Source organism: Mustela nigripes, chromosome 7 (genome assembly GCF_022355385.1).
Source record: "Mustela nigripes isolate SB6536 chromosome 7, MUSNIG.SB6536, whole genome shotgun sequence".
NCBI lineage: Eukaryota > Metazoa > Chordata > Mammalia > Carnivora > Mustelidae > Mustela > Mustela nigripes.
In genome coordinates this window covers 54,258,768-54,275,000 of record NC_081563.1, presented here as the reverse complement: position 1 = coordinate 54,275,000, position 16,233 = coordinate 54,258,768, and the positions used below count along the sequence as shown (strand labels likewise).

The following is a 16,233-nucleotide window of genomic DNA, read 5'->3' as shown; positions in this document are numbered from 1 at the left end:
TTGTTTCCTTTGCCTTTGGAGACATATCTTGAAAGAAGTTGCTGTGGCTAATATCAAAGAGATTACTGCCTATGTTCTCCTCTAGGATTCTGATGGATTCCTGTCTCACACTGAGGTCTTTATAGAACTTCCCTATGACCCTGCAACTGCACTCCTGGGTATTTACCCCAAAGATACAGATGTCGTGAAAAGAAGGGCCATCTGTACCCCAATGTTTATAGCAGCAATGGTCACGGTCGCCAAACTATGGAAAGAACCAAGATGCCCTTCAACGGACGAATGGATAAGGAAGATGTGGTCCATATACACTATGAAGTATTATGCCTCCATCAGAAAGGATGAATACCCAACTTTTGTAGCAACATGGACGGGATTGGAAGAGATTATGCTGAGTGAAATAAATTAAGCAGAGAGAGTCAATTATCATATGGTTTCACTTATTTGTGGAGCATAACAAATATCATGGAGGACAAGGGGTGTTAGAGAGGAGAAGGGAGTCGGGGTAAATTGGAAGGGGAGGTGAATCATGAGAAACTATGGACTCTGAAAAACAATCTGAGGGGTTTGAAGTGGTGGGGGTGTGGGAGGTTGGGGTACCAGGTGGTGGGTATTATAGAGGGCACGGATTGCATGGAGCACTGGGTGTGGTGAAAAAATAATGAATACTGTTTTTCTGAAAATAAATAAATTGAAAAAATTAAAAAAAAAAAAGAGTGAACTGCCCTATGATCCAGATATCACACTGTTGGGTGTTTAAACCCCCCCCCAAAATATAAAAACACTAAGACAAAGGGATAATGCCCCCCTATATTTATAGCAGCATTATTCACCATAGCAAAGACATGGAAGCCCCCTAAGTGTCCGTTGACTGATGAATGGATAAAGAACAAGTGGCATGCATATATATCTATAATTCAACTCTAAAAAAGAATGAAATCTTGCCATCTGCAAGGATGGATTTGGATGGATGGACCTAGAGAGCATCATGCTAAGCAAAATAAGGCAGTCAGAGAAAGATAAATACCATATGATTTCACTCACACAGGGAACTTGAGAAACAAAACAAACGAGCAAAGGAAAAAAAAAGAGAGAGGGAGAGACAAACCAAGAAGCATACTTTTAACTATAAAGAACAAACAGATGGGAGGTGGGGGGATGAGTGAAAAAATGATGAGGAGTGCACGTGTCAAGATGAGCACTGGGTGATGTACGGAATTGTTGAATCACTGTATTGTACACTTGGAACCAATGTAACGCTGTATGTTAACTACACTGAAATTTAAAATATAAAAATAAAAACAAATCATATATTCTATACAAAAATGTCATTTTAGGGGCACCTGGGTGACTTAGTTGGTTAAGCATTTGTCTTCGGCTCAGGTCATAATTCCAGGGTCCTGGGATTAAGCCCTGCATTGGGCCCCCTATTCAGCTGGGAGTCTCCTTCTTCTGCCCCTCCCCTTTGCTTGTGCATGCTCACTCTCTCTCTCTCTCTCTCTCTTTCCAAAAAATGACATTTTAATATAAAGACACAGACAGGTTAAAAATAAAGGGGTGAAAAAAATATAGCATTTAACACTAATTTAAAAAAAAAAACTGGAGTACCTATATTAATTTTAGACAAAGCAGACTTCAGAACAATAAAACATTATCAGGGATAAAGAGGGGCATCACACCATGATAAAGGGGTCGATTCCTCAGGAAGACATAATGGTCTTTGATATGCATGCACCTAACGATAGGGTATCAAAATACATGAGGCAAAAACCCAAGAGAAACGCAATGAGAAATAAAGAAACCCACTATTCTAGACTTGACTACTCCTTCTTCAGTACTGAGAGATCAAACAAGCATAAGATTAATAAGGATGCAGATGAACTGAACAGCATCATCAATCAATTGGATCTAACTGACACATAGAATATTTCATTCTGCAATATCCGTATACAGCTTCTTCTTAAGCTCAAAGGAAACATTCACTGAGAAAGACCAGATTCTGGGCCATAAAACACACCTTAACAACATAAAAGAATAGAATCATACAAAGTAGTAGTAGTCTACCCAAGGGAATTAAAGTAGAAATCAACACAGAAAGGTAACTAGAAAGTCCCCAAATATTTGAAGACAAAATGATACACTTCCAGGTAACACACAGATCAAAAGAGTCTCAAAAGAAGTGAAAAGGAAATATGGTAAGAGGTTATCAGTGAGTATTTCTGCATAGTAAATTGATATGTCAATTATTTTCTTTGAAAATTGTCCATATTCTCTACAATTTCCTATGAATTACTTTTATGATGGGGGAGTGGTTTAAGTTATTTTTAAAAAGAAACACTGAAAAGGTAGTATTTACAGGTCATGGTGACTGATTATGGGAGGCGGGGACACGGGGGTGAGAAAGCAGAGCTGAGGGCAGCTGGGGGGCCTGTCTTGATTGCCTGGTAGTTAAACATGCCATAAGACTACATATAAGTTATAGAAACAGCGTGTTGGGGGACTAATGAAAATATTTTGGTTTGAGGTAATCTAATACCCACATTTGTAAACTAACATCTAAAGCTTGGTGGGGTTTGATCTGTTCTTCCATCATGAAGAGATGGCTCGTGTGTTCAGAATGGAGGAGCTTCCAGGGAAAATAAGAGGGATGATAGAAGAGGAAGGTCAAGGTAGAATCCAACACCAACATTAACGGGACAGATGGAAGAAGAGAGGCAAGCCACCGTTTGGATGGTGGAAGGAGCCCTTGAAGGGCAAATGGGAGAAAGAGGTGTTGTAGGTGTTAAGGGAGAAGAGAAGTTCAAAAAAGAAGAGATTCTCAGGGTCAAAAAGTACAAAGAGGTCAAATCACCTGTTCCGTACATGAGTACTGAAAAGATACCAGCACATCCAACATCCAAGACTTGCCCTGCTCTCTCTGAGTCCCAGCATGACCCGTTACCCATCAGACTGGAGGCCAGATCCCAGGGGATCCAGCTATTACTGGGAGGTGAGGAAATGGAATCAGAAAATCTACATGATTCTTTTAAGAGTTGAAAAGGGAAGGGAGATAATAAGCTTTTGTATGCAGAAGATAGAGCTGAGGGAAAGTTTTTATGTTTGGTTTTGACTCATTTTTTTAGTATTGGGGGGATTTTCCCATATGAACCAAAAAGAAATAGCAAACCAACAGGCAGATGTTGAAATTTGAGAAAAAAGACATCTACCTAATGGTAGAAGGCAGGAATTGGAGGTGGGAGAGGCAGGAAGTAGGACCACCCATGGACCAAGGCTCCAGGCCCCCAGGGCATCCTCCATGGTCCCACCGGATTTACTTACAGAACAGAAGCCCCAAAATAAAATAATTAAAAATTTTAGGATGGCAACTGCAAAGTATTATAAACTCAAGTGTGGGACTCTTAGTGTGAGCCCCATGTAACTACCCTGGTCCCGTGTCCATGAAGCCAGCGCTGTCTCTCCTATACACTATAGGATCTTGGGGTAGGAGCACTGGTTGCTTGGCAACCTTGACTCTCCTGTGGCATTTGTGCTGAACTGGGGCCTTGTGTTAGCTGAAGCATGGCGCACTGGTGGCTGTTGATTATTTTTCAGTGAGGAAACGAAGAAAGGATTGCAGGCCTGGTGACCTGCTGAGCAGCAAATGAAAAAACTTTCCTAGCTTGGATGTGGGGAGTTGGTTTTTTATTTAAACCCAGTGGAACCTCAGAAGAAAACGGCCACTCCAGAATCAGCCCCACTGGATACGTTTCCAGGAATTGGAGGCTGGGGTATGGGTAGGAAAGGAGTAGTTTAATTGAATAAACATGAAAGTTCGGAATTCCCCAAGGCACCTCTGAATACCCAGTGTCTTCATCTGAAGGTGCATTCCTCCAGGAGTGGAAAGATGGCGCATGTGTGTATATTTTCTACCTGAGATGTAGAAAGGAAACCAGTTCCGATAAGTCACCCTGCAGAAAACTGAAGGATTAGCAGAATCCCACATCATGGTTCAGCCACCTTGGGGCCAGTCCTTGACGTTGGCCTTCAGCTCCTGCCAGCAAAGCCCCCAGAGGAGGCAATTCCCTGAGGGGGTGCACTGGGTCCTCCCAAGACCTGGGCCCCAGGTGCACCCCCGCAGCTGCCGCTTGCTGGTCCTCCCAGGATGGGGTGGGATTGGATGGGATATGCAGCTTCCCCCATTGAGTCTGGCCCTCCCCCACGCCTCAGGGCTGCAGGGGAAGGAACACACCTTCTGCGGGAGTGTTTTTACACTACTTTCTCTGAAGTGCTTCAGTGCGAATGCGGAACACAGAATAATTGTTCTTATTTCCAAGTCATCTACAAGACAATTAGGAAAGCGACATATTCCTTCACGTGGCGATTTCCATTCCTCATATGGTCATATTTTCTCCAGCTCCTTTTTAGGATGGAAGTACTTAACCAGGTCCGATTGTCCTTCAGGATGACAAAAAATGAAGTTGTTTACCAAAATTCCCTTTATCTCTACTTTCTTATATTTTATGCAAATGATGTCATCGCTCAGGAAACCTTCTTTGAGCAAGATTTTTCCAAACCCTATCCACAACTCTCTCATGCTCAAGGTTAATGACAGATTGGAGATAAAAATTATCACTGGTGGCCTCTAAGGGGACCCAGAATGTTTGGCAGATGCAACTGGACAGACATGCAAGCAGCAACAGAAAGGCAGAGTTATATAGACTTTGGAAAGCAAGGGCCTCTGGGAAACAACAAAAAGGAAGGGCTCGATGATGCCCCAGGGAAGAGCTTCCCCTGCTTTGCTGTAATTTGAAAAGAATTTCTTTCCTATGCAAAATCAAGTATGTAATAAGCATGGCTTTTCTGGAATTGGAAGCTTTCTAGCAATGATCATACATGTGTTATTTTACATGGCCCTTGTGCTGGGTTTTTTTTTTTTTTTTTTTTTTTTTTTGGACGTGGTGTTCCTGGCCACAAGTGCGTGTGGAAGATTTGACGGTGTGGCCACAGCCCCCACCGCTGGGGTCACAGGACAGAAACTAGGGTCCAAGCTGCAGCCTGGTACCCCGAGACCACAGGAGCAGGCAGGAGTTTTCCAACCTGCCTCCCCCACCCCTGGGGTGACCCAATGTATTTAGACATCACAAACAACCCACCGTCTGCCTTGGGGCTGTGTCACAAGTAATGTCCAATGGGTGTGAAGGATGCTCAGAAAACAACAGCAGAGGCAAAGAAACTGGGAAGGAATCTCTGCATGAAGGAGCTTCCACACTCAAGCCACTAGATCATGGTGGATGTCCAACAGTCCAGCTGAACCCTAAATATTGGGGGAAACAGGGGAAGGGTTGAAGGGAAAAAAAAGATTACCAAGGGCTTCCTGGATGTTAATGACGTCGAGGTCCACCCGTCATCCACACAGGAGAGGGAATCTTGAAGGAGGATATTTAATGATGAGAAAGGCCCAGTAAGTAAACATTCTCCTCTACTCAGAGAAAAAGAAGGAAAATAAAAGTTTGTCTGTGGTGAAGCTCCGAAAAGCCCCCCAGACTTATGGGAGGAAGCTATCACAGGCAGAATCGCATTCCCTGTTGGTTCCACACAAGGGAGCCCCCACCCAGCTTGACACGACAGGGTGTGGGGTAAAGTGAGGCTTTGGGCGTGTGAACCACAAGATAAAAAAACGATAAAGGCTTGCCTCTTGGCGTGGCTTGGCTTCCAGCTCGGCGATCAGGGCAGGCACTATTTACTCATGGGCTGGTTTGCCCCACACTAATCCCAGGGCACTGGCCCACACCATCTCCTGGGACTCCCTTGCTATGTAACCATGACCAAAGCAAAGCTGCACCTCTCCGGCTGGCTCCAAAAATCGGAATGAGTAAACATAGTGCGTTTTTTTATTCTAGCTTGAGCATCTCCTTTATGTAATTCCAATTTTTTTTCAGGATTTATTTATTTATTTTGAGAGAGAGAGAGAGAGACAGTGCTTGTGGGAGCATGGGGAGGGGCAGAGGGGGAGGGAGAGAAAGAGAGAATCTCAGCAGACTCCCCACTGAGCATGGAGACCGACCTGGGGCTCAGTCTCAGGACCCTGAGATCATGACCCAACCCAAAACCAAAAGTCAGATGCTCAACCCACTGAGCCACTCAGGTGCCCCAGAATGCTTATTTTTAAAATGGGCGTATTGGGCATCAGGTGTATGCTAGTATATTCTAGTTCTGTGGAAGTGGCAAGAAGGTTGACATGTTCTCCTTTCTCCTATGGAAGGAAAAGAAACACATAAAATATTGATGGGAGAGAACAAGAGACACTCACACTTCCTTAGGACTTTTGGCCTTAGATGAGACAAGAATTGTGATTCCCTGGCCCCCCACCACCTCTGGCACTTCCGTAACTACCTCACAGAGTACGGAGGAAGAAGTTCTTCTGATTTTTGGAACTAATGAAATAATGTCATATAAAGGAGGAATTTCTTCTATTTTTCCCACAAGAAATCTAAAGCCTAGAGGGTATGAGACTCATAGAAAGAAGGTAGCAGAACAGAATCTAGGTCTCTTGGCCCCTCGTTCCAACCAGTAGCTCTCCAAGTGGCTCTTCACGTCCAGGATGTATCCTCAGAAGTAGCACAATTGTTGTTTCCCTAAGGAGGGTACCACTCAGGGACGTTAAGGAGTGTTAGGAAAAATAAATCAGTAGAAAAGGAAAACAACCAGGTTGTATGGTCAATTAAATTTAGGGGAATCTGCATGAAACAACACGACATTGATTTCTCCCCTACAGATGTCTTAGCACACTTGATATGTGAGTGTAAATTGTCAATCTCTAAGAAGGGCATTATTAGAGTCTGAACCCTATCTATCTATCTATCTTTCGGCTATCGGCTATCTATCCGTCTCACAATGCATCCATTTCCTGGAGGATCCTCCACACCAGCATTTCACAGGCCCACTGGAAAAAATGTCAACCTTGAATCTTTGGTAATACCTTACCTTTGGTAAGGTATTACTTGCAAAAAGTGTGTTAGACTGTACTCATATACCAAAGTGACTACCCAAGACTGGACCTAAAGGCACCATGCTGTTCCCTCTTTGACTTTGCAGGGATGTGACAGTTCCTAAAGCAGATGAAGGCCTCTTCACCTATGTCTTCCCTCCCACCCCAGGTTTATTGATCTTTTGCAGCTTAAAAATAGGTTTGCAAGAAATTAGTGGACACATTAAAAACATGAACAAAATCTTATCACAGCTACACTAACCCACTTACATTTTCAAAGAGACATTGCTAGTGAATCAAGCTTTATAACTGTGTAGCCCCCTCCTAGGTTCCAGTCCACATGTATAAGGAAAATCACAGTCTCAGAAAGGCTTCTAAAGAGGGTGTTTATAAATCAGTGATAAATGAAATACAGTTTTCCTCTTCAGCAATTTGCTTTAGTAGGTTCAGTGTGGAGGAGAAAGTAGAAAAAAAATTAAAACTTTAATTCATCTCCAGGACTGTTTTAAGCATTCACTTGTCAGGCCAAGAGACAGTTTCTACCCTGTGCTTCTGCTGAAAACATTTTTTTAAATTATTTTGACATAATTTCTGAAAATTAAGTTATCTAGAAGCGAATGAAAGGAGAGGTTGCTTTTATAGCTCGGGGGGGGGGGGGGGGGGGGGCGTCTCCCCTGAGAGTTAGGGAAGGTATGTTGGAAGGAGTGGTATTTAAGAGGGGCCTTGACAAATGAATAGCAGCTTACAAATTAAAGAAAATCAAGAGGGTACCCCTCCAAGGTGGGACAACAGCATGCACAAAGGGGTAGAGGCGTGAAACACCCCGAATATTCCAGCAATTGCGGGAAATCTGGTGTAGTGGGATTATAGGAGAGACGCAGCAGGGGAGGTTTTGGAAACCTAATTTTAAATGACCTTCTGTACCATTCCAATGAGTTTAAAGTTCGTCCTGTAGGCTGTCAGTGAACATTTCTTTGCATAGAAGAGTTGTGTTTATTTACAGATGTACTTTAGAAAGATCACTTTGGGAAAAACGTGATGGAATATGAAAGGCCAGTGACCGGAGTGATCCATCACACTACTATTATAAAAGTTCTGTTGAAAGAAGCTGTGGACAAGACCAGAGTCCTGGGGCCCTTCTGAGACAAAATGACAAGATTAAGTAAATGCCTAGACGTGGTGGTGAGAAGACATTGCTGAAGACAGCCCCCAGGTTTTCTGGTGGCAAGCATGGCACTCTCTGTGTACTGTGTGTGGTATGTGGTGTCAGTGAGAGAACTCAGGAGTGCAGAAAAGGAAGCAGGTGTTCTGGGAGTCACTAATAGACCCATCTTGCCTACGCTAAACCATCAAGATGGGTTCAAAGAACAGTACGAGGAGGAAACTATTCCCACATCCTGCTATTTGCAAGGCCTGCTATCTGCAAGGCCAAATGTGTCCACAGTTTCTCATTTCTGTTCTTGTTTGATTTTAGGGATATTCTTCTTCTGACTCCGAGTGACACCAAATACGTAAAATACCCACGCCCACAGCTGCCATTGGACTAGAAGTTATCGTAAGTCATATTGAGTTTGTTGGGATATCTTCAAGTTCAACAGTGATGAGTCAGCTGGGCTCCATGTCAAAGTGCCTTGGCAAGCAGGTTGATATTCCCAAAGGCTTCCTGGTGTGCCGAACCATGGCACAGATATGGAAAATGAAGAAAGATAAATCTTTGGCCCAACCTAGTCACACCTAGTTTGAGTAAATCTAGGTAAGTACAAATATGAGAAGTGTTCTTGTCTGAGTTCATGCCTGCCTTCTTCTCTACCCCGTTGTTTTGGTGAAGCCAAGATGAAGCTCACAGTGAGTAGATTTTTCCTTTTGAATGTATTATCTTATGATTAAGGATTGTTAACATTCTCAGCTAAGAGGGGTCTGCTTCTTAGGACAATTCACCATTGTTTTAAGAAAATCTCCTTTCTTGTCATTGAATCATGGCAATTATAAGCATCTCTGTGGAGAATGATAGTTGTACTGGGAGTAGACAGTTGTCTGAATGTTGTATTTCATGCTATCTTAATGAAATTACCTTCCAGTCCTCCTGATTCAGGGCTGGTCCCAAAGTAGGCAGTCCCTAAGCCCTAGAAAATGCCTGATCTTTCTCTACATTCTTGAATCCCCCCCCCACACTTTTTTTTTTAAAAGATTTTATTTATTTATTTGACAGAGAGAGAGATAGCAAGTAGGCAGAGCAGCAGACAGGGGGGTGGAGTGGGGAAGCAGGCTCCCCACTGAGCAGAGAGCCTGATGTGGGGCTCAATCCTAGGACCCTGAGATCATGACCTGAGCTGAAGGCAGAGGCTTAGCCCACAGAGCCACCCAAGCGCCCCAGTGAATTCCTCTTCTGACCAAAACTCCCGAGTATGTTCAGGAAAAACGACAATGAGATGGGTGAGAGACTTACTGTCACATTCTCTGCTGTGAAATGGATCTCCAAGTAAGAACGGCTTGCCTGAATCCTGACCATAGTCATTTATCCATGAAAACATCTGAAGCATGAAGCTAGTGCAGCATTTCCCCTGTGGCTCCAGATCAAAGGCTGAGAGCGTGGCAGGTAGACCACAGAATTCTACCAAAGTAACTGGTGGCACTATGTGTCACTTATAGCAAGACACAGGGAGGCTAGAAATCCGATGGATGTCTTCTTGCTTTAACATACTAAACATTATATTATAGCAGCCGCTGCTTCAGAGTGAAGTTGCAAAGGTAAAATGATTATCTATAAGTAAGCTCTAATAACAGCACAGTTTAAAAAAAAGGCGCTCTGAGCCCAGGTCAAATGTGGTTTCTCTCCTTGTTCTGCTGTGACAAGCCAAGACAAGTGTTGACCATGTTACTTAACAACTGAAGCTTACTTCCTCATATGTGAAAGGACTGTGTTGTACTAGTAGATCTCTTAAATTTTCCCCATCTCTCACTGTTTAGGAGACTCATTTTTACCTCTTCTTAAGCTATCAGGAGAAAAATTAAGCAAATAAAACAATTAGCTTGAATCACTAGGACAGATCTCAGACCAGTTTGTCCCAGGCCAAGAAAATGCTAATAGGTACTCGGAATCAGGCACCTTATAAAATCTCTGTGTTCTGATAACTAATGTCATGTACCCAGTGACAAATGACTAATCCATGTGCCCTACGACAGTGCCTGACTTCCTTTCTGCCAACCACACTCGACAGCCAAAACTTTCCACCCTCAGTCCCTCAGTAGCAGCCAGGCTGCTTACTGACCCGTTGCTTAAAAAAATTTTTTTTAATATAAGAAGAGTACTTTTTTTTCTAGGAGGTCTGTGAAGGAAAGAAAGTATTCCAGATCAAATAAGAAAAGTAAATCATTTACTGACATAGTTCTCAGAACCTATATCCATTTTCATATCCTGTATGTTATTCATTGTCAAATGTGTTTTTCAATATGCTGTTTTTTCATAAAATATGAAATATTTCAAAATGCATAGTTTTTTCATAAGAAAAACTTTTATAAGAAATTTTAATTTCTTAATTAAATTTAATTTTAAATTTTATTAAAATTAAATTTAATTTTAAATCTTAAATTCTTAATTTAATCTTCTTTTAAAATTATTATTTTATTATATATTTATTATAATATACAATTATATAATATATATTATTATGTTATATTATATAATTACCATATACTATACAGTGCCTGACTTCCTTTCTGCCAACCAGAAAGGAAGTATATAATTATATACTATAATATATAATTATATAAATATATTATATATAACATACATATGTATTGTATATAATTATAATATATAAATATATAATATATAAATTATATATAATATACAGAAATATTTATATATTATAAATATATAAATAAATGAATATACAAATTATATATTATATATACTTTAAATTTATATATAATGTACATATAATTTATAATAATATACTATATATTATATATTATTATAATACTATTCTTACATATATTTTCATAAGAGCTACATTAATACTTCTAAAACTATACACCACAATAACATGATTCCTACAATCTTACATTCTTTAAAACTTTCTATGGCTGAAAAGAATACAAAGGTCAAAGAAGAAAAGACGGACCACTCAACAGTGTGGTAAAATTAGTATTTTTTGTAAGCTTGGATAAAGATAAAAAGAGGGCATTTTTTTTGCCATGTGATAGTAGACCAATGTTACTTATGATTTTTAGATTGTCTTCGCTGGACTTCTTGGAGTCTTTCTGACCCCAGCCCTTGCTTCCTATGTAAGTATTAAACTTTTTTTTTTATAAATTTTTTAAAAGATTTTATTTCCTTATGTGAGAGGGTGCGCAACACAAGAGACAGAGAGACCATGAGAGAGTCAGCATTAGCAGAGTGGGGAGGGGCAGAAGGAGGGGAAGAAGCAAACCCCCCACTGAGCAGGGAACACTTGGGGTTCAACCCCAGGACCCCAAGACCATGACCTGAACGGAAGGCAGAGAGTTAACCAACTAAGCCACCCAAGTGCTCCAGTATTAAACTTTTTGAAGTGCCTTACTAAAGTGCATTTGCCAAGAAACATGGTATTAAATTACTGTCAATTTCTTATAAATTTCAGGAGATCAACATTGGCGGTGACAGCAACAGTGGTATAAGTGGGCAGCAGTCAGTGAGCGTCAACAATGAGCATAATGTGGCCAATGTGGACAATAACAATGGATGGGACTCCTGGAATACCCTCTGGGACTATAATACTGTAGGTAGCCAACATACAATTTACATTCTTTACAAATATGTTTCTTTTCTAACAACAACAAATGTCTGCTAACCATAAAAGGATTAAAAATGATTTCTATTTTTTTAAAGATTTTATTTATTTGACAGAGAGATAACAAGAGAGGGAACACAAGCAGAGGGAGTGGGAGAAGGAGAGGCTCCCCTGCAGAGCGGGGAGCCCGATGCAGGGCTAGAACCCAGAGCTCTGGGATCATGACCTGAGCAGAAGGCAGAGACCTAACTGACTGAGCCACCCAGGCACTCCTACGCAAAGTAATTTCTTTATCATAAGTAACATTGTTACTTATGATACTTAAATCATAAGTAACATTTGTCTGCACATAAGCATAGAGTTCTAGGTCAAAGTGCTTATTTTGGTCACCCAGCTTTACTCCCTAGATGTAAACCCTATTAATGTTTCCCACAAACAGTCAAAATTCAGACCAAGGAAAAGTAATTAGGATCTACTATGTCCAAGGATTGTGGGGCTGTTAGACAAATATGAACATCCTTCTGCCTTCCCTGAAGATACCCTCTGTAATGAGGAGAGACCTGCACAATATCACTGCTGCCTATCTCAGTCCATATTCAATTTGCTTCTAAAAAGACAGAAATGGACATTTCACCTGTAATTCAAAAAAAAAAAAGGAAATGTAAAGGACAATATTAATTGGTAAGAGAAGCAAAAAACCAAAACCAAACCAAAATATCACTTGACTCTGGTTAGAAGACCCAATTCTGCAATTACTAGCTTTTTATTTAACAAGCTTTGTACTTTGAAAAAAGGCAACTCTTCATCATCTTAGTTTTATCGTGTGATCAACTAGAAAACCAATCCCAGTCTGACCTGTCTCCTTGAAATGGTATGAAGATCATGTGAGAATAAAATGTGATAGCAATTTCAAGTTTATTTCAGCAAAGCAGACATGTGCAGGGGGACTCCATGCTAGAACCTGAAGATAAAGCAACGAGTTAGACTCTGGGTCTCTGCCCTCAAGAAGTTTGTATTCCAGGCTTACAAATGTTAACAACAAAAACGATTGCAAAACTGGGCCAGATCCGGTGCTCTGATCTGAGTTCATCATAATCTTGGAGTTCCATTTCCCTCTGCTGGTCAAACTGATTTTTGGTAAGAAAAGCTCCTTGGGGAACCTACTTCTTACTATCTACTGTCTTCTTTACTAGAACTTTGCTGCAGTCAGACTCTTTGGCAAGAAGAAATGCATTGTGCATAGAATGAACAAGGACGCCATGCCCTCTCTTCAAACTCTTGATAAATTGGTGAAGGAAAAGAAGGTATAAATAAAAGACTTTTTAATTTGGCTCAAAGGAGGTCAGTAAATAACGAGGTCACAGTCATTTCCTCTTGACCACAGTACATTGTCATGTGCAGCACAAAAAGGGAAGAGGAACTGGTAATGGCCTAAGAAGAAGGAGCAGCCAGCCCTCAGTGCTGTGGCTCACACCTGCCTTTTCTGTTAGAGGAGCAAAGTTCTGCTCAAGCCAATGGCAGCGGTCTACACTTCCCCAAGTACATTTTTTCCACAAGAGTTGGGTTGAGATTATTATATTTAGAAATGAAAATAGTGGATACCCAGTTATGTTGGCGTTTCAGATAAACAATGGATAGTTTTTTAACTTAAGTACGTCCTATGCAATATTTAGGACAATATGATTTATCTAAAATTCAAACATAAGTGAGTGCCCTATATTTTATCTGCCAACCTTAGTGAAGTAGGGAGAGTAGACCCATTGCTCTTTAAAATGTTTGCCTGAGTTCATGTTTCTATAACTGAAAAACAGTCACCTTTCATTGACCAGGTAGAGAAAATAAACAGCATTCTCAGAAACTGATTATCATACAGCTCCATTCAAAAAATATAAAGTGATCCAATGAGGTCCAAGCTTCAGAATAAATTTAACCCCAGACTTCTGCTTTTATGAGAAGCTGAGGTCTCACATCAGCTTAATCTTCTGGAACATAGAAATTCTGAGATATACAGGGTGGATGCTGATTATGAAAAAAACTGTAGCCCGCAATACTGCCTGCAGGCCTGGTACCCAACCCTCATTCAAGAAACCGCTGGGTTGGGAGCTCATTCTCTCTCTTCCTTTCCACACTCAGCTTCAGGGTGAAGGACCAGGAGGACCACCTCCCAAGGGCCTGAGGTACTCCATCAACCCTGAAGAAGTCAGTGACCTGAGCAAGTTAGGAAAACCCATTGCTAGCATGTGCAGGGGGATTCCAACATACATGGCTGAGGAGATCAAAGGTGAGTAGCCTTTCAGGAGTACATGCCAAGGTATTGCTGCTGGAATTGTCAGACTACTCTTGGGCATATCCATAGAAGACACCGGACCACTCAGCACTTGCTTCGTGCTTTCCGTGTGTTAAATTAGGAGCTCCTGCCAGCAGTCTTACCCGATAAGTTATTATTATTCTCACTTTCTGGATGAGGAAACTGAGGCACAGGGAGAGGTCACAGGTCTATTATCTGGGTCAGTCCCAAGCATTCTGGCTTTAGATTCTGTGCTCTTCGCAACTGGGAAGTAAATACTGCCTTTCAAGAGTGGATCTGGAGTTACTGCAAGATATATTTAAAGGAAGGCCTGAACTGCTAAGGAAAAAGAAAATGCCAATAGAATGTACTGACTCTTTACAGCTCAATCACTTAATTTCTGCACCTTCAAAGAATGACTTGCAGATAAACAAAGTATCCACCTACCTAATATAACAGCAACTTTCCAAATCTCTGAATTGATTGATTAAATCTAGATAAATAGCTAGACAGGTGATAGAGGTAGGTTGATCTTGAAATTAGTGCATAACTAGCTTGGAAACTGTCACACACACACACACACACACACACACACACACAAGAGTCCTTGAAAAGATACTGATAACGGTCTCTTCTTTTCTTTTTAATAGGGCCCAGCCTGTTCTTTTACAGAAGTCGTTGTTACGATATTAATGTATTGTTGCTTCTCAACTTTTCCTACTGTGGACAAGTAATTGATGGTTAAAGAAAAAAAGAGTCACTTGGAGTTTAGTCATCAGAAGAGTCGATGCAAAAAATGTGGGTTCTGATGATTTTTATCATGTCATTCTGAAATGTTTTCTGCTGATTATGTTTGGCCTCTTCAAGTTTTAATAAACCTACTTAGCACTAAATTCCTTATGATTCCTGTTTGGAACGCACAGGCTCAAAAGTGCAACATGATGGTGGGAAGCTGTTGAGGTGCATGGGACCCGATGGCTAGCTTATATTCAGGGCCTGTCCCTTATAAAGAAGCCTTTCAGATGCTTTGGATACTACTAACCACAGTTCTGGGCATGGCTCCAAGACAATCCCACTGTTCCAAAGATGGATCCACAGCTGATGTGCACAGTAATCTTTCAGATCAGCAAGGGCAGAAATCCACTCAAACCACCTTTCACCAGGAGGGGTGGGGGGTTACTGCAAGGCTATTGGAGTGTCTAAAATAATCTTAGGGCAAGAAAATCAAAGAGACTGGAACCAAGAAGTATATTGAGATCAAGACCCACGTCTCCCTTCTCTCTCCCGGAAGCCACTTCTTAGTTCTTCTCTGTTCCTCTTTAAATTCTGCTTCTCTCTTCTTTCCATCTTGCAGATGGCTCTGTCTATACTCATGGCAGAAGAGGGTTGAACCAATATCTTAGCCTCAACTCCCATGTTTATATGCCTTTCCCCCTCAAGAGGTAATGGCCCAATTCCAATTTTCCCTGACCCTGTTTGGTTCAAAGACTCACAGTTGACCAGGGGAGTGGAGTCACCTGCTGTAGGTGCAGCAATGGGGTCTTCATTGAAGAAGAAAGAGCTCAGAAAAAATAGAGACCCCAAATGTTGTGTGTGACAATATGAAACTCAGTTCATTTTTGTTAATGCTCCCCATACATATTTTTTTTAAGTCCTGATGCCATAAGAGGATATCTAATCCTTGCTAATGTCTTCAGTTAGGATACCCCTAAAGAACCATAAGAACAAAAGACATTAATTCCATCATTCGGAAAAATGCAATATTTCCCAGGCCTTCTTGGGAAGCAATTATAATAATTTTCTTTATGCTGATGCAATTTATTTGCTATTCACATGACAGGTACTACCAGAGCAGTAGAATTTCCAAAATCCCCTGAAGCCATGAAATGTGGAAACCCATCAAACATCAAGGCCTTACATACTGCCCTGTCACTGGCAGTGTGAAAGAAAGAAACCTGTGATTCACAAGCTGGATACAATGTCATATAACTGACTTTTGGAAACTGATGAATCCCATGTTTCTTAGAAGAATTGTCTAGTCACTGTTTCAGGATAAGAAATTAAACTCACTAGGAAGATATAAAAATTCTAGGTTATATATTGTGCAGTCAGTTAAACATCTACCTTCAGCTCAGGTCATGATCCCTGGTCCCTGGGATCGAGGACTGTATTGAGCTCCCTGCTCAGTAGGGAGTCTGCTTCTCTCCCTT

At 41.1% G+C, this 16,233-nt stretch overlaps 1 protein-coding gene across 1 annotated transcript; it reads left to right on the top strand.

Annotated features, from left to right (window-relative positions):
* Positions 1-8,763: 8,763 nt before the first annotated feature.
* GKN1 (gastrokine 1) lies at positions 8,764-14,899 on the top strand. Its single transcript, XM_059407777.1, has 6 exons — positions 8,764-8,809; positions 11,198-11,251; positions 11,587-11,724; positions 12,930-13,040; positions 13,870-14,017; positions 14,674-14,899. Exons 1-6 carry the CDS (start codon positions 8,798-8,800, stop codon positions 14,766-14,768), a joined length of 558 nt encoding a protein of 185 aa, XP_059263760.1. The 5' UTR covers positions 8,764-8,797; the 3' UTR covers positions 14,769-14,899.
* The last annotated feature ends 1,334 nt before the right edge of the window (positions 14,900-16,233 follow it).